At 46.2% G+C, this 23,833-nt stretch overlaps 1 protein-coding gene across 1 annotated transcript in view; it reads right to left on the bottom strand.

Annotated features, from left to right (window-relative positions):
- The window catches only part of COL4A5 (collagen, type IV, alpha 5), a gene marked incomplete at its 5' end in the record, with an annotated part of 118,859 nt that overhangs the window by 56,182 nt on the left and 38,844 nt on the right, over positions 1-23,833 (bottom strand). Inside the window, 10 exon segments of the mRNA XM_015415427.1 lie at positions 29-178; positions 559-648; positions 2,415-2,582; positions 6,804-6,812; positions 11,919-12,032; positions 13,254-13,404; positions 16,654-16,751; positions 19,762-19,866; positions 19,956-20,048; positions 21,075-21,243. Of these exon segments, the coding sequence (XP_015270913.1) occupies positions 29-178; positions 559-648; positions 2,415-2,582; positions 6,804-6,812; positions 11,919-12,032; positions 13,254-13,404; positions 16,654-16,751; positions 19,762-19,866; positions 19,956-20,048; positions 21,075-21,243 (1,147 nt within the window).

Genomic DNA, 23,833 nt, shown 5'->3' with positions numbered 1-23,833 from the left:
ACTCAGCCCAGAGCTGGCTCTTTCTCACCTGGCACTCCTGGTTCTCCTTTCTGGCCTTTCGTGATCACTTGGCTTGGATCAAGTATTCCTGGAGCGCCGGGCAGGCCCATCTCACCTTTGCTGCCTTTTAGCCCCGAAGATCCTGGAAGGCCCGGCTGGCCTGAGATGCCAGCATCGCCTAAGTGGTATCCAAACAAAACTCATTATCAGTTTGCCCTGCAGGGGCTCCCCAATTGTCACAGAAAGAGCTGCTGGCTTGGCTTGACACTTTTTGCATTGTCGCCTCCTTTCCTTGGCAATGCCAAGCCAAGCCTCTAAAAGGCACGATGACGAAGAAGCTTCGTAGTGATGCCGCTGGACAGACAGATAAATGATGCTGTAAAGAAAGACTCAGCGGACATCAGCAGAGGTAGGGAGAAGCCAGAAGTCCAGCTCTTACCTACATGTGAAAAATGGGGGGAGTACACCTGAGTGTTTAGAGTGAAAGGACAAACTCCGACTGGGAAAACAACATTAGATCAACTGCCTAAAAACTGGAGAGTAACATACATCTCTCACCTTTTGGGCCAGGAAGACCACCTCTGCCAGGGGCTCCAGGAGACCCTTGGGGACCCGGAGTTCCCATCACGCCCATCTCACCTTTAGCACCTAGACGTACAGAACCACCAGTTTTATTTTCAGCCCAAACATTCATAAGAACATAAGAACGCAAGAGAAGCCAGTGTTGGATCAGGCCAATGGCCCATCCAGTCCAACACTCTGTCACACAGTGGCCAAAAATACCAGGTGCCCTCAGGAGGTCCACCAGTGGGGCCAGGACACTAGAAGCCCTCCCACTGTTGCCCCCCCCCCGCACCAAGAATACAGAGCATCACCTGCCCCAGACTGAGAGTTCCTATCTATGCCTTGTGGCTAATAGCCACTGATGGACCTCTGCTCTTTGTAACACAAGTAAGCTGGTAGGCTAAAACCAGTGTACCCTGCTGTCCATGCAAGCACAGGCTGGACTACCGATATAGTCCAACCCCCCTGAATGGCGACGCACTACTTCCATCATCAAAAGGATTTGAAACTTGCTTTCCGACTTTTAACCTAGTTTTTGGAGTAATATAACTGCAGTAAACGGAACTCTTCAAGTTGACGTCAGTCATATCCTTCCAAATGAATGAGATCAGCAGCTTAGTGAAGACTCTCAGACTGTGATAACTTGAATATTTTCAGCTCATAGATAGCGAACTTAGTCTTTGGACACGGATTTAATCTGCCTGCTTCCTATGCACTTAATTGTAAAGTAGAAGGCGGAGTTCATACACTAAAGAAAAAAAGGGGGGGGGGTAAAGGAGGGGGGTCAACCCAAAATGTAGCTGCAATCTAAGAGAGTCAAACTACAGGTAAATTAATATAAAAGAATATACAAACGTTTATTAGGGTGTACACATAAATAGAACATTAAAAAGGTTAAAAGGGACAGTCTAAATATCAGACTCAAAGACCTTTCTTATATGCTTTGTAGTTATTGCAAGTTTGTATAATGGGCCATGGATAGTAGCTGTGCAAATTCACCAAATTATTCTGGTATCCAATACCCCATTCATCAGGATGTCTGTCACCGCCATCAAAGGTAATAGTCCTTTGTTGGAGGTGACACACGTCCTGATGAATGGGATATTCGATACCAGAATAATTTGGTGAATTTGCACAGCTACTATCCATGGCCCATTATACCAGAGGTTATTTTGGGGGGGATCGCGGGGGATCGCAGTTCCCCCGGGTGAGGTACTGGGGGCGGGGCACATGACGATTTTTTTTTTGGGCCCCTCATGGGGCTCGGCAGTGGAGCTGCAAGGCCGGCGGCGGCGGCCGGGACCGTTGGGGGCGGGGTGTGTGGCCTTATGACACACTTCAGGTGATGTCAGGGGGTGTGGCATATGCTAATGAGTTATGCTAATGAGTTATGCTAATGAGTTCCCCTAGCTCTTTTTCTACGAAACGACCCCTGCATTATACAAACTTGCAATAACTGCAAAGCATATAAGAAAACAACATCTGGTCTCATATATTTCTTTATGCATGTATTTCTGGATGTGTGTCATTGTAAAATAAGGAATACTGACCACTGAGGAAGGCCTGAAGGGGCCGAACTGCGTATGGTCCTTAGGTCAAATGTTATACATATCCATCTATTGGATATGTATAACAATCAGTTCTGAATGTAATAAGTTCTTTGAGTCTGATATTTAGACTACTTCTTTTAACCTTTTTATGTTCTATTTATGTGTACACCCTAATAAACGTTTTGTATATTTTTTAATATTAATTTACCTGGAGTTCATACACTGCCATCAGTTTCTACAAACAAAGCTCTCTGTCCCTACAGTGGCCACTATGTCATTGAAAGCACAACAGGAATTTACCTGGAAATCCGGGGGTTCCATCTCGTCCGGGTGGCCCTGGTAGACCCGGGGGCCCTTGGAAACCAGGTGGCCCTGGAAACCCTTGGTTGCCTTTGTCACCTGGAGGACCAGGAATGTCGAACCCTGGTGGCCCAGGATCCCCCTTCTCACCTCGTATGCCATGCAACCCTAGATGATAATATCAGGATACAATTTGTCAGCAAAAATGAATATGCGACACAGGGAGGGGCAGAGGTGGGGATGGGGGAGGAGTCACAAACTGGTTCTGGGCTAGATCTAGCCATCCTCCAAGCAGCCTTCCTCCAACTTTAGTGGTCCTTTCTCCAAAGGAAGAGCCACTTAATTTGGAGAGAGCCTCCTTAGACTGGAGGAAGGTTTCAAACTTGAGCCAACAGGAAAGGTGAGGTATAAAATATTTATTTATTTATTTTGTTCAATTTATACCCCGCCTTCCCCGCTACGCGGGCTCAGGGCAGCTTACAAGGAGGCATACGCCAATATAAAACATATTTAAAACCATTTAAAATCAATACAGTACAATAACATTATTAACAAAAGTGCTCTAGAAGTTCTAACATGATGTTCCACAAGATGGCGTATCACACCTGCTCTATTGCAACTGCTCTCCCTACTCAGCATCATCTGCTCCGGGAAACACGTTCCCTCTTCCAGGGCCAGGTTAAGATGGAACAGTAGTGATGGTAGTGGCGGCTGCTCCTCATATGCCTTATCCGCCTGGTGGAAGAGCTCCGTCTTACAGGCCCTGCGGAACTGCACAAGGTCCCGCAGGGCCCGGATCTCCTCCGGGAGCTCGTTCCACCAGGTAGGAGCCGCCACCGAGAAAGCCCTGGCCCTGGTAGCGGCCAGCCTGGCCTCTTTGGGACCTGGCATTGCCAGGAGATGTTGCGATAAACTTTGCTCAGTGGAGTGGTAGGATAGGAGTCTGATCCACTCTTCTCTTTGTGGCAAGTTTCCACAACGCTTTCACAGAGCTGGTTCCACGGGGATGAGCTGGCAAGCTGCTAAATGTAGGAAAACCAGGTTCTGATTTTCAAGGCACTGGCCACAGTAGTGAGGATCGAATGGCACGGTGTTGCCGGGACAGAGGAGCATGTCTTGTTTGTTACGTCATTCTGTACGGCATCTTTGTACAGACTGACAGCACAATGTGACTAACGGAATGACACAGTGCCAGTCCCTGCAGCAGAATTCAGCTTATCTCCCTGACAACATCCCTTCTTGTAATGGGCCTCAAACAGACTTGAATGGTAGAAACGGAACTCTCGCCCTAGCGGCCTAACTCTGCATCAGCTGCTTTGTATGATATTCCACGGGAGCCAGCAGACAAGGAAATCAAAGGCTGCCCCTCGCTCTCATGATAAAGAAATGGTGTGCGGGACAACAGTTGGGAAGTACATGACCTCCAGATGTGGGTAGCACATGACTGCTCTGTATTGCCTTGTCAATCTAGCTGCTGACCAGAGGTGCAGAAGGCGAAAGAGGTTTTCAACGCCTTGTCTGAGTTACAGCCACAGCACGCTATGGGGAAAGAACTGTAGAACCCCCCCCCCCCGCAAAGTTCACATCCATGGTATAATCGTGGGAAAGGGTGAAATGAAATAATCAAACTATTTTGTCAGAAGATATGTTTTACATTTCTCAATGTTTGCGAGAACAGAAAACGTGTCTCAACGGCTGCTATCTATTATTCTATGCAAGAGGTCTTTATATAAGTTATTTAGAGCGAATAAAAAAGCCACTCAGGGCATGACAGAGATCAACCGCTCTGCTCTCAGTGGCGCTCTATACAAAATCACATTCTGGAGTCAAGAAATTATGTGTCTGCCAGACCCTTCTTGGAGGCAGTAGTTCAAGTCTGCTTAGGGAAGCCCAATCAACAACCTTCTGGAGGGATGGAAGACGACCTCAGAATAACACCAGCTGACTCCCCACAGGAGCTAAATTCAATCAAATATATTTGGGGGAAAGCAGAAAAGGCTCCCCTCCTCCCTTTGCAGAAACAGGGCAAGCAGAGTGGAAGAAGCCTCCAAAGGAAGTTTAGAAGACCCATAAGTTAAAAACATAAATAAGTATAGACAAAAGACTTTTATTCCTAAGACATAAAAACCTTGTAGGGGCCCAAATAAAGCCTCACAAAATGTTCAAAGTAAGGCCCTGTTCACACGGAGGATTTGCCGCGGGAGAGCGACGATTGCATGGCGGATTATTCGGGCGTGATCACACTGCAACATCTGGGAAGTGGAGCGCACCCATGGCAAACTGCCGAAAAGGCGCGATTAAAAGCTACCTGGTCGAAGGTACTAGCAACCGGTTTGCCACGGGCTGCCTCCGGACTCCCTCGGTGTGATTGCGCTGGTGCGGAGGGAAGGCCCATTATACAAACTTTTCCCTCCGCCCCCTCGCTGACGCGCAGGCGCGGAGGGAAGGAACCGTGGCGTGCCGCCGACGCATGGGATCACGTTATGGCGGCTTTAATTGCGGCTGCGCAAAAAGCCCCGCCTCCCCCCCACGTTATCCGGCCCGTGTGACCAGGGCCTAAGTAGTACACAAAAGAGAACAATGTATGACCGACGCATTTCGGCTCACAAGAGCCTTCTTCAGAGGTCAAATAGTACAAAGTACAAAATACACCATGCAACAAAGTCCCTGATACACTTGTAAGGCAGTAAACAAATAAAAATCTCTTGGTGTGTCATTCAATTCCATATTGGGACATTCCATTTTTGGTCCTATATTCATTGTTTACTGCCTTCCATGTGTAACAGGGACTTTGTTGCATGGTGTCTTTTGTACTATTTGACCTCTGAAGAAGGCTCTTGTGAGCCGAAACGCATAGCATACACTGTTATCTTCTGTGTACTTGTTATTGTGAACATTTTATGAGGCTTTACTTGGGCCCCTACAAGGTTTTTATGTCTTTGAAATAAACACTCTTTAGTCTATACTTATAACTTTTGGCCCTTCATAAGTTTTCTAAACTTCCTTTGGAGGTTTTTGCTTGCTTGGTTGACTTTTTCTTCCACTCACGTTCTAAAGCCTGCCTAGTTGAGTACATTCTCCAGACACAAGAAGCCCCATTCAAACAGATAAACACCTAGGGAACGTGAGACTGAACCACTACACTTGCACTAACAGAAATGGGAGCAATTTTGGCCGATCTCCCCACCTACTGCAGTATCTTCCAAGAGCAGAGAATTTAGTTGGAATCCAAACCACCTTCTCTAAAAGGAAGAAAAACCCACTGGCACAGAATATCCTACTCACTGTCAGGGTTTGTTGTTCAGTCTTTTTGGGGATGATGTAAAAAAAAAAAGGAACATAACACAGGAAGCGAAATCTAGGCCTTCTTCTACATCTGTAGCACTGTCTGTAGAATTCTCTAGCCACATCTGCATGAGTAAACATATCCATCTCGAAGTGGCTAGAAAAAAATATGTGGTGGAAGAATGTGCAGAGATCACAAGCTTAAACTGCATATATGTTGTTGAGCAGCCCTTTCCAAACAGGCTGCTGAGGAGGGCAGCGGGAACTCCTTGGAGTAAATGAGCTAAGATACTGGGAGATTAGAAGACGAGCCGACCGGCTCATTCTCTTTCTGAGCCAACAAGACAAGGAAGAGTTGGAGGTCTTTCCTGGGGAAGAAGGCCTTGAAGGATAAAACCATTTATTTCAGACAAATCTGTTTCTCTTGTTTCTTTCCACCAGCCTGTCTTTGTGGATTTGGACAGAGCTCACAAAGAGTTGCTTAATTGTCTGGGGGCCCTTTCCACACTTGGACCTCGCCCCGGGTTTTCTTTGTGTTTGACTCGCAGCCGTTTACCTTGCAGTTATCTCTGTTTATGTGTTGTTTTCTGCTCTAATTTTGCCCCTGTCCAATTTGCTTGCCTGCCCAAGGTTATAAATTCTGCATTGCAAACAGGGATGTTTGTCCTAGGTGTGGCGAGAAAGGGATGGGGAGGATCGAAAACAAGTTTAAAATTCTACACTTAAATCTGCACTGGGGCCACTCCGTATTGAGGGAAAAATCGCAGTAAAACAGGATCCATACACCCCAGGGCAATGGCACCCAGGGCAATGACCACCATGTAATGCAGAATTGACAAGAAACCCAGGATAAAAAGAGGGGTGAACTCAAATGTAGTAAAGAATAGCTAGTAGGAGACAGCGTTGAACCCTGATTAAAGGTCTAGTGTGGAAAGGGCCTGGGACTAGGTAGGTTTACCCTCCATCTGCCAAAAGACAGTTTAGAGACTCTTGTCTTTGGAGAGGGCTTTCCCTAGGCAGACTGAGCCACTACATTAGAATTGGTGGGGGGGTGAGGGAAAGCAATACATTTAAGAAAAGGCTTTGATGAAGAAACCACAGTACCTGGTGGACCTGAGAGGTTGAAAAAGCCAGCAGGTTAACAACTCATCAGGAAGTTGAGACACAGGAAGCAGAAAGGAGTTGTGTGAGAATGCCATTAGGTTAGGATACAAAAGTAAGCACATCAGTGTTAGAACTAACAAACTAACAAAAAAACCCAACCCTACACAAAAGCTGCAATCCACAAGTCACAGACTAAATAGGATGGCTGTTGAGCGATCTGTGGATTGTGGCCAAAGCCAAGTGACCAAAACATAGTACCAAGGTAGGCAATATCGGTATAAAAGAAACTGGCCATCAAATATGCTTGATTTCAACATTTTCCATTGTGCAATAACCACCACATTAAAGGACAACAGACTGCAGTTCCAATGGAAACAGAACCTCATGATATGACTTGATTCCACCACTGTCAAAGGTTAAAGATTCCAGCTTTCTGGAATGCTCCATCAGTGCTGTTGTGGCTGCAATGTACTGAATTTTTTGGAATGAGTCATTCTGCAAGGCTGATGATGCCCAGAGATGGAAACCAAGTGACCAAATGGCGTAGTGCACAGTGGAACACGGTGAACCAAGACAACCCTTTCAAGTTGCATTGTAACAATGACAGCTTTAACATTATTCCAAGCTAATGCTAAAGTGAAAGTTAATTCAGTGCAGAGAAAGGTGTGCAAAAGAGATCAAAGCAACAGAAACAAATGCAGACAAAGATAGTTAAGATTTGTTAGCACAAGCTAAAGTCATGCACAGCGGGCCATCATGCTCTCAGTGGTACAGTAGCCGCGCATGGAAAAAAAGGAAAATGAGCCTTGTGGAATTTTAATCCCCCCCCCAAAAAAAAAAGGCAAATAGGACGGTCATATGGAAGGAAAGTCGTTTCATGGAATGATGGATAATTGCAGCACTGGGCAAAGATATGGAATGGGATGTCAAGTTGCTGGTGGACAAGTGATCATTAAAAGCAGCGCTACGTGCAGAGAGTCACCCGAGATGCTAGGACAGGACATGTGGAGAGGTCATTAAAAAGTTATGGGGAACCTGAGCAACTCCCAGAGATCCTGTTCTGGCCCCACTTTTCCGCCAGCCAGGCTCAGACACCCAAAATGAGCCTGGCTTGGGAGGCGAGGAGTGTGTGGAATGTGGGGAGGTAAAGTGAGCGAGGGGAGGATTATATGGTCCTCACCTTTGGGCTCATTTGGGCATTAAAATCCCCACATATTCCGCTGAGGCCCCACCCCATTCCACTGAGGCCCCCATCTGAGTTTTGTCTTGATTCAGCAAGGTGGCTGCTGGACCGAGCCCACCGGAGGCAAGCAACAGCCCAGTCACCTGATAAGCTTTGAAGAAGAGAAGAAGAAGAAGAGATTGGATTTATACCCCGCCCTTCACTACCCAAAGGTGCCTCAGAGTGGCTTACAAACTCCTTTCCCTTCCCCTCCCCACAACAGATACCCTGTGAGGTAGGTGGGGCTGAAAGAACTCTGACAGAAACTGCTCTTTTTTCAAGAACAGTTCTTATCAGAACTACGGCTTGCCCAAGGTCATCCAGCCAGGTGCAAGTGGAGGAGTGGGGAATCAAACCCGGTTCTCCCAGATCGGCCGACTTAACCACTACACCAAACTGGCTCTGCTGCAGCTACTGGGACCCCTGCAGAGACCCAGCCCATCTGTAACTTTTTAAATCCTCGCTCTCCACAGCCACGAACACTAGATATTTGATCTTTTTAAAAAGGGAAGCGGTGGTACTTAGGAATGTGACAAGTGCAATGGCTTTTGTGATGGGTGCCAGATTTGTGGATGCATTTTTTCCAGTGTGATTGGTGGTCATGCAGTAAACTTGTACCCCAAGCCATGGATTTCCTTGAATGCATTAGGAATGGGCCGCCAGTCTACATTTAAGCTGAACAATGGTGCATGCTACGTCTGAAGTAGATATGTAGCAAACTGAGGTCATACAGTGCAGCCGGGAAGGTGAGCATGGAAACACTCAAAGTACATTCTCAAAGCAATTTGGGGTTACAGTGAGTTTGAGCGTTGGTTCGTATGGAAATACTAGCATCACGGTTATTGCAAGGTGGGCTTTGTGGCCTGCTGGTTCATGAAGTGGCCCCCACGACATGGCCTCAGGAGCAGGTAGGGCTGCCATCTTCCTGACTGGGCTTGCAAGAGGTGCAAGTGGAGGAGTGGGGAATCAAACCCGGTTCTCCCAGATTAGAGTCCGCGCACTTAACCACTACACCAAACTGGCTCTGCCGCAGCTACTGGGAGCCCTGCAGAGACCCAGCCCATCTGTAACTTTTTAAATCCTCGCTCTCCACAGCCACGAACACTAGATATTTGATCTTTTAAAAAAGGGAAGCAGTGGTACTTAGGAATGTGAAAAGTGCAATGTGATGGGTGTCAGATTTTTGGATGCATTTTTTCAGTGTGATTGGGGGTCATGCAGTAAACTTGTCCCCCAAGCCATGGATTTCCTTGAATGCATTAGGAATGGGCCGCCAGTCTACATTTAAGCTGAACAATGGTGCATGCTACGTCTGAAGTAGATATGTAGCAAACTGAGGTCATACAGTGCAGCCGGGAAGGTGAGCATGGAAACACTCAAAGTACATTCTCAAAGCAATTTGGGGTTACAGTGAGTTTGAGCGTTGGTTCGTATGGAAATACTAGCATCACGGTTATTGCAAGGTGGGCTTTGTGGCCTGCTGGTTCATGAAGTGGCCCCCACGACATGGCCTCAGGAGCAGGTAGGGCTGCCATCTTCCTGACTGGGCTTGCAAGGAGCTGCCGCTTGCGGGAGCTGACATCTCCAGGCAGGTGGCATATCGAAAGACTCCCACAATGGGTGCAGCTTGAAAAATGTTTTCACCATCATGGGAACTGGTGACCCATGAGGAGGTAAACAATGCCTCTGAGCAGGCCGGAACTCAACTGTGAGTCTTGCAACGCCCTAGTATCTTTCTGAGGTAATCCCCTTAATCCTCAATTTAGAAACGTCATGAGAGAAAACTCCTTCCCCCTTTCAGTAAGTTACGTTTTGTGTAATACACAACCAAAACACCTTACACAAAGCCACATAGAAAAAAAACCCCCTCTCTAGAATAAGACAGTCATAAGACAAGGGAAAGGTTGGTTTTGAGACATCAAAAATATGAAACAAAATTATACTGATGTTCCGTAGACCAGGCTCAAAATAAAGCGGATTCTGTGCTGTTTTGCATTAATAAAACATACAGGAACTGTGTGTCTTCAAGATGGTGATCCATAAATCAATAAAAAAAATGCCTTGCATATACCAATCAGCTGCTCCCTTGGCATACGGGATGATATTTGTAGTCTATTCAATACTCTAATTCATTCATGTTACATTTGGGCTAGTTCTCATTGAGGTAGTCTGGGCTGTACCACTTCACACTGCCGATGGGGGGCTGAAGGCAGGTGGCATATCGAAAGACTCCCACAATGGGTGCAGCTTGAAAAATGTTTTCACCATCATGGGAACTGGTGACCCATGAGGAGGTAAACAATGCCTCTGAGCAGGCCGGAACTCAACTGTGAGTCTTGCAACGCCCTAGTATCTTTCTGAGGTAATCCCCTTAGTCCTGAATTTAGAAACGTCATGAGAGAAAACTCCTTCCCCCTTTCAGTAAGTTACGTTTTGTGTAATACACAACCAAAACACCTTACACAAAGCCACATAGAAAAAAAACCCCCTCTCTAGAATAAGACAGTCATAAGACAAGGGAAAGGTTAGTTTTTAGACATCAAAAATATGTAACAAAATTATACTGATGTTCCGTAGAACAGGCTCAAAATAAAGCTGATTTTGTGCTGTTTTGCATTAATAAAACATACAGGAACTGTGTGTCTTCAAGATGGTGATCCATAAATCAATAAAAAAAATGCCTTGCATATACCAATCAGCTGCTCCCTTGGCATATGGGATGATATTTGTAGTCTATTCAATACTCTAATTCATTCATGTTACATTTGGGCTAGTTCTCATTGAGGTAGTCTGGGCTGTACCACTTCACACTGCCGATGGGGGGCTGAATTCCCCTTGTTCTCTCCTTAGAGCAATCCAGCCCATTACGAAGAATGGTTCTAGCATAGAAAGCCCCTCACCCTGACAATCTTGTAATTTTATTAGTGGCATAATTTTCTTTTCTCATCATTCTGTCACTGCTCTTGATATTTCGACTGTGACATCATTGTACGGTTCAAGACTTCTGGTCGAAGGGGCTTCTTGTTCATAAAAGAAAGGAAAGCCCCTTGCATGCCAGTTTTCTCCGTGGTGGGATTCTGTGTGCAACCTACAACGGTACAACCCAGACACAGGCCGACAGTCTCCATGAGAAGGAGCCCTTCAAAGCACTTTACAACTATAATCCTCATAAATAGCACTGTAAGGCAAACTGGTATTATTATTTACAGTGTGCCAGTGGGGGGATACAGCCAGAGGGCGTATGCCTTGTCCAAGGCTGCCTACTGAGTTGGGAGATCAAGCAGGTGAACTGGCATCCTGCCAGATTGCATCTCATGTCATTCTGCTGAGGCTCTGCATTAGCTTACAAGCAGTGTTCCCTCTAAGCTGAGTTAGTGTGAGCTAGCTCACAGTTTTTTAGCCTCTGGCTCATACATTTTTGTCTCGGCTCAAGAAGGATGGCTCCAGAGCAAACTAATTTATGCAGTAGCCAAATCTCTTGCTCACAGCTTTAATACCAGTATCTCACAAAGTAAAATTTTTGCTCACAAGACCCCACAGCTTAGAGGGAGCATTGCTTACAAGTGCAATAGTTTTTGCTTGGCCCAGCTATGGATCAGTTATTCCGGAACAGAGAGGTGCGTAAACCAATCTGTTAATTACATCACAATTCGCTGCAAATGATTTCAAATCAGTGGAAAAATTTAAAAAAAAGAATTCTCAGTAGAGGCCTAAGAAAGATATTGCTCTGATCAGTTTAATAACATTTTCTATGATATGCCAGGAAGTGTCTATCCATGAAGAAATTTCCGACATTAAAAGAAAGCTGATAATGTTTGAATTTTCAGAAATGCTAAAATGTTGAGTCTGGCTTGCAGTTGTGCCAAAAACAGAACAATTATGCTGACAATTACCTGGTGGTCCCGCAGTTCCTGGAGGCCCTGGTGGTCCAGGTGGGCCTTGGACCCCAGATCCTGGAACCCCTGGAAGTCCTACTAACCCAGGCTGGCCTGGTGCTCCCGCATCACCTAAAAGGGGAATTCTAATAAATCAGATAATCGGAATTTCAAAAGACAGTGCATCTTCCCAGAACTGATGGCCTGTATCCAATCATGCAGTTCCAAAAACTTCAGGGCAATTTGTTTTCTGAAGAGGGGTGGAGGAGTGCATGGACCCTTGGGGATAACCCGGGGGGGGGGACACTGCAGAGGAATAATGGAACTATCACTGCTTCTTAAGAAAATTTAAGTGGACATGAAGTGTTTGGAACTTTATGGGGCTGGATACAGGCCAATATCTGTCCTGCCAGTTATTTTTCTGTTTGTCAAGGAAAAAAAAAATCAAATGTGGGATTTACAGAACTCATACTTTGTCACCAGACTTCTGCTTATTTTACAGAATACCTGTTTTGCAAGGTTGCCAGTTATTTTCGGTGGGAGGACTTTATGTACAGTCCAATTCATCTCCGTAATATTGCTTTGGTTGTCTTGCAACCTCTAGAATGGTGACTTAAGAGCTCCTATTATTTTGGGGGAATTTTAATCCCTCACTGTATTTTTTTTCCAGTTTCAGATTTTTCTGCAAACTCTGGACTTACTTCCGGTTTGTACAAAAATCTGCCCTATCTGTCCCTAGCTGCATTTTGAGGATTGATTGATCCACACTTGTTTCAGAATTAGATGTATGATGCTTGTTGTTTTTATGATTTCATTCTTATTGCTTATATCTTCTGAATTGCTAAGTACATTTTAAAAAAATCATAATTATCAGGAGTCATTTCCTGCAGGAGCGCACAGGAGCGGAGCTCTGGCAGTAAAGAGCCCAGGGGGTGGCCACATGCAACAAGCCCCGCCCCCTGCTCCCAGCAGCTCTCAGTCAGAGCAAGAAGCAGCCAGGTACGTTGCAGAGCTCCCCCTGGCCCCCTGGTCCAAAACAGTCCAGTGGCACCTTTAAGACCAAGTTTTATTCAGGTACAAGCTCTCCCTCCTCTGTGAGGACAGATCTACATGTCGTCCCCCCCAATAGGTAGCAATCCAAAACAGTCCAGTGGAGCCTGAGCGGTGGGTGTTGCCTTCTGACACACTTCCAGTGATGTCAGGGGGTGTGGCATATGCAAATAATTTATGCTAATGAGCTCCTGCACCTCTTTTTCTGCAACATGAACCCTGATCATTATCATATAGACATGCCACAGACATATGAGAAAAATAAAATGCGGTAAGTACTATGTCAGACAACAATTTCACTACCTTTAGACCCTGGGATTCCATCAAAACCTCCACGTCCTGGAATACCAGGACTTCCCGGAAATCCAGGATCACCTTTAGGGCCCTGTACACCTTTGAAACCTGGAGACCCCGGTGGCCCAACGGGTCCTGGCACACCAAATCCACGGTCTCCCTGTGATAGGAGAGAAAGAAAGAAGTAGTTACCGAGCTTAATTCTTCTCTCAAGTGTTCTAAGGCAAAGGTAAGGGGAAAAAGCAAAAGACCAGAGCATGGCTGCCTTGAATCCATTTAACCAGCTAGCTGGGCAAACTTGGCTATAGATTGATGTGATGTTTCCATTAATACAATTTTTGCGGGGGAGATTTTTATTCCACCCTCCCCAAAGCAGGCTCAGGGTGGATCTCAAGAAGCCGAGTCCAAGACGCGTTGCAATAAAATCACATTAAAATCAGTTAAGACAATAAACAATAAAATACAGGTAGCAAGAGTTTCATATCTGTTAGAACCATAGATGGAATCAAACGGGCCCTTTCCAGCAGATTGGGAGCCAGAGCAGGGAGGCCAACTAAGATAGACACCCGCTGCCTCAACCGAAGGTCTGGTGGAAAAGCTCCGTTTTGCAGGCCCTGTGGAATGACGGAAGGTCCCGCAGGTCCCTGATCTCCAGTGGGAGCTGATTCCACCAGGCTGAAGCCGGGGCAGAGAAAGCCCTGGCCCTGGTTGAGGCTAAGCAGACGTCCTTTGGGCCAGGGATAACCAGTAGATGTTGATCCTGTGACCACAACGCTCTTCGGGGCACATATGGGAAGAGGCGGTCCTTCAGATATGTCAGTCCCCAGGCTGCACAAGGCTTTGAAGGTTAATACCAACACCTTGAAAAGGATCTGGTACTCAACTGGTAGCCAGTGCAAGAGGCACAATACAGGTTGAATGCATCCCTTCACAGGCGATGCTATCAGTAGGCGTGCCACCGCATTCTGGACTACTTGGAGTTTCCGGATCAGTCTCAAGGGCAAGCCCGCATAAAGCGAGTTACAGTAATCAAGCCTGAAAGTGACCATTGCATGGGTCACTGTAGCCAAGTCCTGGGGGGAGAGGTAAGGGGTCAGTTGCCCCTTGGCAACATGCTTCGCAGTCAACCAGCAAACCAGAAACAGAAATCACGACTTGGTTTGCAAAACCATGTTTCTGTTAACCAGGTCTTAAAGGCACACGAAACAAGGCTCCTACACAGTGGAGTGCCCTCTTAAGGGAAAAACACTGGACTCCATCGTTGCTCATCTTTCAGCGATTTGGGAAATACAGCCTTTTGGGGAGTGTGTAATGACTTTAAAACTACCTGTTAAAAATTTCGGGCTTTTTTCTGAGGTGCTGGTTTTATTGTTATTCTTTAAAATAATTTCTGGTGATTTTATTGTCACTCGCTGCCCTGAAGACAGTTTCAGCTTGGGTAGCTGTGCTGGATCTCCAGCAGAAGAGCAAGATTTTACTCCGGGAGCAGAAACTAATCTTTCTTCGCAATTTGGATCAGTATATTTCTTACAGAGCAGCACGATTTGCCTTGGCAGCCAAGAAAATACAGGCCGGAGCTGTATCTGGCCAAAAAGCTATTTTCACCGTATACAGTGAAGAAGTTGAAGTGTTTTTAAATGTGTTTTAAAGACTTTTTAACATTATTATGCTCTTGATTTTGCTATCGTTGTCAATGTCCCTTTGTGTGTCCTAAAGATAATGGCCTTTGGCCTTTATAATAAACACTATAGTATGCTGTCAGTCCAGTAGCACTTGAAAGACTGAGCTTTGACTCAAAAGCTTTTGCCTTCGAAATGTGGTTGATCTTTAAGGTGTTGATGCACTCCAATCATGTCCTAGGAGTCTTTTAGAAGAAAATAATTTTAAAAACAAATAAAATGTGATTTGGCATCCTGTCTGAATTGACAAGTCATGATTGCAGATTGGAGACCTTGGATGTGCAGCAGGGATACTCATTCAGTAGCCTGGGGGAAACCTGTGGCTCTTCTGAGCAGCATTCCCCAGTGCAGCACCTTCTGCATATTTCAGGAAACTGGGTAAGGCCACTGCCTAGTAGGGCTCGCAGATGGCAGGTGGTTCCCCACCTTGAAACAGCCACTGCCAGGGATGGCTCTTTTGGTTGCAGGTAACTGCAAATGTGGCTCTCTGCAAGCTGCGGAGTACCACTGATGTAGAGAAAAGACTGCCAAGTGGACGGAAAGCAGACGCAGATGGAAGCTTCAAATTAGGACTTGTTGCAAGCTCTGTGTTGAGTTGAGTTGGTTGGGTAGCCCAAACCATGATTTCCTGTGAATTTAACTGGTTTCTGGAAGAAGCAGAAGAGCCCACAGCTAAGAAAGGATTTTAGCCCTTGCCTTGATCCCAGAAACAGACTGGTTGACAGTCTATTGCACAGCAAATTAACTTGGATGCAGGCAGAGCATGCGTGGCTGTGGTCAGTCAGACTACGCTTCTTGCAGAATGGGTGCAGTTGGAGTACTAAGTGAAGGTGGTTAAAGCACACTATTGTGCCATCAGAAGACATGAGCCTAGATCTTTGAGCTTGGATCCAACAGCACCCATAGCTCTTATTGGAGGCATATGAGTGATAAAAGAATTTAATTTCAGTAACTTGGTGCTTCCTCAGGAACCTGACTGCAGCCATGAAATTAAAAGATGCCTGCTCCTTGGGAGGAAAGCTATGGCAAACCTAGACAGCATAATAAAAAACAGTGACATCACCCTGCCAACAAAAGTCCATATGGTCAAAGCAATGGTATTCCCAGTAGTAATGTATGACGGTGAGAGTTGGACCATAAGGAAGGCTGAGCGCAGAATAGATGCTTTCAAATTATGGTGCTGGAGAAGACTATTGAGAGTCCCTTGGATTGCAGGGGATCAAATCAGTCAATCCTAAAAGAAATCAACCCTGACTGTTCCCCGGAAGGCCAGATACTGAAGCTGAAGCTCAAGTACTTTGGCCACCCAATGAGAAGGGAGCACTCACTGGAGAAGACCCTGATGCTGGGAAAGATTGAAGGTCAAAGAAGACGGGGATGGCAAAGGATGAGATGGTTAGACAGTGTCATAGATGCAACGAACATGAAATTGAGCAAACTTCAGAGGACACCGGAAGACAGGAAAGCCTGGCGAGATCTGGTCCACGGGGTCGCGAAGAGTCGGACTCAACTGTGTGACTGAACAACAACAGTAGGAACCTGGTCCTCCCCTTTTCTTGTTTAAGGAAACTAAAAAGAAATTATCCATGTGGGCATCAACAAATGAAGGAGATGGCTTTCTCCCGTTTCAGTGGTGAAATCCTGAACCTAGGCAGGAGCATCAGTTGAATGACGGCCCTACCCACTCTCTATACCATGCTAAGAAAACGAAAGAAACTCTCTTTCCAGACCTTCGGTCCTGGAATTCCAGGCGGCCCAGGCGGCCCATCTTGACCGGGTCTTCCGGAGGCTCCTGGCGATCCAGGGAGACCTGGCAACCCAGCGAAACCTAAAACACAATGGAAGGGATTGGCACACACCACTACAAATCACGAAAGGGGATCACACAAGCTTGCTTAAAAAAAAACAACACAAAAATCCGAGCACATTTTATATCAAAATTAACTACTGAACTGCCACATCCCCGATTTCTCTACAGAGATTCATGCTGCCTATCTGCAACAAGGGCCAATTGGGTACTTGTCTCAAAATCATGAATGCAAACACATTAAGGTTGCCAAGTCCCGCAAACTCACCGGCGGGGGAGGCTCCAATGGCTCTGGGAGTCGGCTCCGGATGCGCGTGCGCCGCCAGCACGTCAACGGAAGTGATGTGCGACGGTGCCCACGTTGGGGGCGTGGCCTGGCCCCGGTCGTCAGGGGGAAAACCATAGAGTTTTCCCTCTGGCGATCCGGGCCACACCTCCAACGTGGGTGACGTGGTTGCGTCACCTCTGGTGACGCAGCCAGGCTGCTCTTCGGGGGGCGGAGTTCCCCCCGGGGCCTGATTCCACGGCGGCGGAAATCGGGCCTCCAAAGCGGGGGTTTCCCCACCCCCCGCCCCCACCTGGCAGCCCTAAAACACATTCCTGTGGGTAGATGCTAAAAACCCTCCATCTTGCCTTTACCTGTTGCTATTTCAGGCCTCTCCCTTGCCTCCCCAGTGCTTCACTGAAAGGCTATCATTTTCCCCAAACTACAAAAAATAAACAGAAAACCCCACTATGAGCACACACACACACACACACATGTGCGCGCACCACAGCAGCAGACAGGACGAAAAACGTCCATGGAATGAACTGCATTTCTTGTACCTAAGGCCCAACGGCCATAGTCATATGTTAAATCTGTATCTCACTCCAAAGAGCTCAAAACCTCACAGAGAATTCTCCTCACCTTTTCCTCACAAAAATGCTGACAGACAGCAACTTGACCAATATGTTTTGTGGATGGGCTGGGATCTGAACCGGGGTCTCCAGTGATTCATAACTGGGGGGAGGGGAATCTAGGACTCCCCAGGAGGCAATCTACAAATCTTGGGGGCACTCAGAATGGGGGGCGGGAGGGTGAACAAGAGGCATTCGGGATTTTAGGCCATCCCTTCACCCCCTTCTAATGGTTTCAGAAGCAGAGTTTTTATCACACTTGCCCTGCTGGGGGATAAAATTGCACATTCTAGATTATTCTCTCAGGCACTTTAGAAGGTAGTATTGAGCAAACCAGGATCAAACTGGGAGGGGCTGTGGCTCAGTGGAAGAGCCTCTCCTTGGCCTGCAGAAGGCCCCAGGTTCAATCCCCAGTTAAAAGGGCCAAGCATTAGGGGATTTGAAAGATCTCTTGCTGAGACCAGGGCTATTTTTGGGCAGGAACGCACAGGAACGGAGTTCTGGCTGGCTCCCAAGTTGGCCACGCCCGGCAGGAACTCATTAGCATAATAGGCCACACCCAACAGCAGAAATCCATTAGGATTGGCTTCATTAGGGGTCTGTGCCCTAACATGCAAAGGAGTTCCTGCTACAAAAAAAGGCCCTGGGTTTTGACAACAAACAAGGTAAGCAGAATAAGAAGCAAAAGGTGTGTGTGGCTGGATGACCACACTTCTGGTAACATGGGGGTACGGCCTAATGTGCTAATGAGCTGTGCTGTCAGGGGTGTGGCCTAATAGGCTAATGAGTTCCTGCTGTTGGGTGTGGCCTATTATGCTAATGAGTTCCTGCTGGGCTTTTTCTACAAAAAGAGCCCTGGCTGAGACCCTGGAGAGCTGCTGCCGGTCAGAGTACACAATGTTGCCCTTGATGGACTGATGGTGAGACTCAGTATGAGGCAGCTTCATATGTGCTCAAATCTGATATGAAGGAGGTGCTTCACAGGCCTCGGGCGTTAGAGCCTCACTGAACGTATGCCAGAGATTTGTGTCCAGTGTGCTTATAACATTAACAGAGTTAAATAACGTTGTCTTGTGTGGAGTGCTATTTTCATGTCTTACTTTTTACTTTATGACCTGTGGGGCAGATTCAGGTGGGGTAGCCATGTTGGTCTGATGCAGCCGAACAAAGTTAGAGTCCAGTCAGGCACCTTTAAGACCAACAAAGTTTCATTCAAGGTGTGAGCTTTCGTGTGCACGCACTAAGGTTGCCATCCTCCCAACGGGGGCGGAGGTGCCCCCGCTTTTGGGGAGCCCCCTATCCACTGACAGCCGGCTGGCCGGTGGGGGGAGCCCCGCCCCCAAAGAGCCCCGGTGTGCCTGACATGCCCAGTGCAATGACATCACCGCACCAGGCATGGCATGTGGGGGGTGCTCTAGCATTTGCCCAAATGCTAGACCCCCTGAACGACGTGTCTGGCAAGATGACATCACGTCTGGGTGACATCATCACACTGCGCACGCTTTGCACATGCACCAGGAGATCCCGGGACTGGGCAGGAGCACCCCCGCTGGCATCCAGGTAAGACCTGGCAACCCTGGCATGTACCCTTCCTCAGACCTATGGGGCAGTTCATGATAATGTTTTTGTGTTTTGAGGGCGGTAAGAGCACCGCTGTGGGCAAGGTTCAGCGATAAGGCACACCTGTTCTGGTTCAGGCCCACATTTCCAGACTCTGTAAACATCTGGATTGATCAGTGATCAACTAAGAGTCCTGACCTTTGCACATCCTGTACCTATGGGCATTTTAAAGCTAAGGGTAGCTTAATTATTGTACTATGTAAGCATCCTCCCTGAAAGTATCTGTTTTCCCCTGTTTCTCTACGTGCAAGCCCCAGCCTCACCTCACGGTGGGTGGGTGGGGGGCAGAGTGTGTATAAAATAAACTATTGCTGCCTTGAAAGGCAGACAGATTTCTCTACCCTCAAGAGAGCTGTCTCGTGTGATTCCTTCACACCGCCCCCTAGAGTCGGATTCAACTAGCTTTTCGAGCAAGGGAAGCCTTTACCTTTTACCTTTAAGAGACTAAAGGTCAAAAATCATTGCTCTAACCACTACACCGCACTGGCATTTTAGAAGCCTAGCAGGAACAAACCTTTAGGCCCCGGTGGGCCCGGAAGACCAATGCCGGGTAAACCTGGATCTCCCTTTGCACCTGGGGCCCCTGGGAATCCAGGTTGGCCTGGATGTCCGGGATCACCTGCAGATGAAATGGATTACAGGTTAGAAAAAGCAATTCAAAATGAAAAGTGAATCCAGTCTCACCTGGAAACTCAGTTAAACACCCACCTGGAAGTCCAGGTTCGCCATCTCTGCCTGGGGGACCAGGGATGCCTGGCAACCCTGCTTCTGTAATGGTTTGACCAGGTTCGCCTTTTGGTCCTGAAAGTAGATAAGGTACAAATGGGTAACTTCAGAGTAAAGGTTTCATGGTTTGAAACCAAACCAAAAGAAAGCTTTGGCCACTAAAAATGGTTCCAGTTTGTCGTCTTTGAACGTTAAACAACTGTCACGTTAGATGATGAGTAGATTGTTCCTGACGGTTCTGATACAACACTACATGTGTCCCAAGTACCCCAATTTGTGTTGGAAAGGCTGTTGGGGTGTTGGCCCCTTCTTATATTGTTGGTGGCATCGCCCCAAGATTTTACAACTCTGCAAGAAAGAATTCATTCAGATACAAAACATTACAGGATGTAGGATTTCATTAAAATGTCTACAGTTTTATTGGAAACGTCTGATCATATAACAAAACCTAAATACGACTGGAGTTCACAAAGGATATTCTTTGTGCTCTGAATTTAAAGAACTGGACTCCTCTAAAGTGAGTAGTAATACATTTCAAATGCTCCCAAGAAGAAGAAGAAGAAGAGGAGGAGGAGATTGGATTTATACCCCGCCCTTCACTTGGAGTCTCAGAGTGGCTTTCAAACTCCTTTCCCTTCCCCTCCCCACAACAGACACCCTGTGAGGTGGGTGGGGCTGAGAGAACTCTGACACAAACGGCTCTTTTTCAAGGACAGCTGTGCCAGAGCTTGTGACTGACCCAAGGTCACAGCAGCAGGTGCAAGTGGAGGAGTGGGGAATCAAACCCGGTTCTCCCAGATTAGAGTCTGCGCACTTAACCACTACACCAAACTGGTGTAGACCGCGATTGTCCTGTATCTATATGAATACTTGAGTACCTCCTCATTATAAGTTTCCCCTTTTCTTTCTCAGCTCTATGTTCATACATAACTATTCAACTTCAAACACAACACCACAAAACTAGACGATGGTTTACAAATTGTTTCTACATGATGAAGGAAATGGTAGAAAAGCCAGAAGTGCTGGACTAGGAAGGCTGGCCTATCTTGAACTCAAGGACGCAAACAATTTGGGTTTTTACCACTTGGTCAAACTACTTACCTGGCACTCCAGGGTGTCCTGGCCGCCCAGAAACACCTTGAATGCCCTTTTCACCAGAAGGCCCCGGTGGACCAAATCCAGGAGGCCCCACTGGCCCTCGGTCTCCAGGAAGCCCCGGCAACCCAGGGTCCCCGGGGGGCCCCCTTTCCCCCTTGAAAGCCACGCTGCCCTAAAAGGACAAGGAAAGACAAAGGGGTTAGTGCATTCACACTGGAACAGGTGAGTTAAATCTTACTTTTATTGACAACCCAACTTATCCCAAAAGGCTGAAGGCCATAAGAAAAGCTTTGCTGGCTAAGACCAAAAAGTCCATTTTGCCTCCTCCTCTACCTCTGACTGCAGTTAACCACAGGCTGAAACAAACAGATAAGGGGTAGCAGTATGAATAACCCAAAACAAGTAGAACTACTGCAATATGCAAATGACAATTCTAATAATAACTCTAGTAAGTATCTCCTTAATGCGTACAAAATTACAAAAGTACAGAAATACAGTAACAATTTTTGTTTTACAGATGAGATGGACGAAAATCTCCGGAGTCAATGTTTCGTTTCGTAGAGACTTCTTCAAGAAGTTCTACGAAACGAAACATTGACTCCGGAGATTTTCGTCCATCTCATCTGTAAAACAAAAATTGTTACTGTATTTCTGTACTTTTGTAATTTTGTACGCATTAAGGAGGTACAGAAATACAGTAACAATTTTTGAAGAAGTCTCTACGAAACGAAACATCGACTCCGGAGATTTTCGTCCACCTCATCTGTAAAACAAAAATTGTTACTGTATTTCTGTACTTTTGTAATTTTGTACGCATTAAGGAGTTACTTACTAGAATTATTATTACAATTGTCATTTGCATATTGCAGTAGTTCTACTTGCACAGGCTGAAACAGCCAACACTCATTTGTTTGTTGCTCTGTGATTGATAGAGACAGATGAAACATGTTGCTGTAGTGTGTATTCTGTTCAAAGTCATCGGAACTGAATTCAGGGGGAAAGCAAGTCTGGTTTCAAAGATAAAAGAAACCCCAAACACTGCTCTCCCATGCAAGCAGCTCTCTTTCTTCACATGTAGCTCTTTACTCCCAGTTTATTAGCGTTGAAGCTACCATTTAATCCAGGGGTCCCCAACTTGTTTTGAGCCTGCAAGCAGCTGGGGAACGGTGAGTGCCACCAGAAAATGGCTGCTGCAGGGGAATAAAAAGAAAGGAAGGAATGCTTTTTTTTAATGCCGGAAAGAAGGGAGGAGAAAGAGAATTGAGAATAAAAGAACTACAGTCTGCAGGGGGAACTATGCACTGACAAAGTAACGCCTGGGCGCTTACCAGTCCTCCCGATTCTCTAGTGGCCTCCAGTGCAGCAACAGAAAAAACCCTTTCCTTTGAATGAGGGCTGCCACTAACAAGCCCTGCCTTACAGTGTCCCTGCCTACTTCCTGAAAAGCTTGTTGGGGACCAGAGGGAAGCATCGGTGAGTGTCATGGCGTCTGTGGGCACCATGCTGGAGAACCCTGCCTTAGCCCAACATTTCCAAGCCCTGCCTTATCTCACACTCAACCTCATCCTTCTCCTGCAAAGCAACTAAGCTTGGCCAGCCCGATGGAGTAGAGGAAGCATATTCGAGTCCATGGCTGCAGTGTCATCTGGGCTGTCTTGCGCCATGCGTGTGGTTATATTGCTAGCCACCCATTCTTTTTTATTTATTTTTTTATTTTTTTCAATTTTTAACAATTCTAACACTTCAAACAGTGAACAATTAATCTTCCAATTACATTCACATCCTGTAAATAGTTCCTGAGTATGTACAACGATATAACATGTTCAAAGAATTACAATACATTACTCATCACATTTCCGAATATGTTTTCAGTAGAAAGATAACAGACTTGGCGTAAACTTAACAGAAACATTAGGAAGCAATCTGAACTATTGGAGCGGTAAGAAAGAGAAGAAAGAAAAGGAAACTTCTATTATCAACTTACAATAACAATTACGACATATCATTCGACCCTTTGTGAAATATTAGAGCTAGTGGAGAAGAAATAAGTAAATAAGTATGAGATTTTGCGGAACTAGTCATTACATTAATCTTATATCCATTTGTGGTATTGAGACCAATCAGATGAAATAAATTGTTTTTGTGACAGATAATCCAGCACCCACCCATTCTAAGATCCCATTTTGCGAGAGATCAGATGTACCGGAGCTTTTTGCAGAACAGGGAATACATAAGAATACTTAAATATATGCTGGATTAGAACAATGGTTTGTCTAGTCCAGCCTCCTGTCTCACACAGTGGCCAACCAGTTCCTCTGGAGGGCCAACAACAGGGCATAGAGGCTGGAGCCTTCCCCTGATGCTGCCTCCTGGCTTTGGGATTCAGAGGCTTAGTGCCTCTGAGCATGGAGGAGAATGAATCAAATAAATAAGAAAGGAAGACTTCAGTAACTATGTCCTATTTAGTTCCTAAGGGTGTAAAAAGACAGGTAGCTGTTAAAAACGTGAAGGCAGCATGCTAATTAACGTTTTTAACCCAAAACAAAGCCAGGCCCACATGGTGTAGATCAGAAGGCTGGCTTCATAGCAGAGTTCTACAAGTAATAATAAAGGGGTTGCAGTATAAAAATTAAATGATAACACAAATACTGCAAGTGTGCATCCATATATTCGTAAATAGTCTTCAATCTTATCAGCATACAAAAATACAATCTTGTCTCAAATATAACAATAATTTATGTCGTTACAGATGATGATGGACG

This window comes from Gekko japonicus, unplaced genomic scaffold (assembly GCF_001447785.1).
Source record: "Gekko japonicus isolate JY-2015 unplaced genomic scaffold, Gekko_japonicus_V1.1 scaffold1282, whole genome shotgun sequence".
Classification (NCBI taxonomy): domain Eukaryota; kingdom Metazoa; phylum Chordata; class Lepidosauria; order Squamata; family Gekkonidae; genus Gekko; species Gekko japonicus.
The sequence above is the reverse complement of the archived record's forward strand: the minus strand, read 5'-3'. Positions and strand labels throughout refer to the sequence as shown.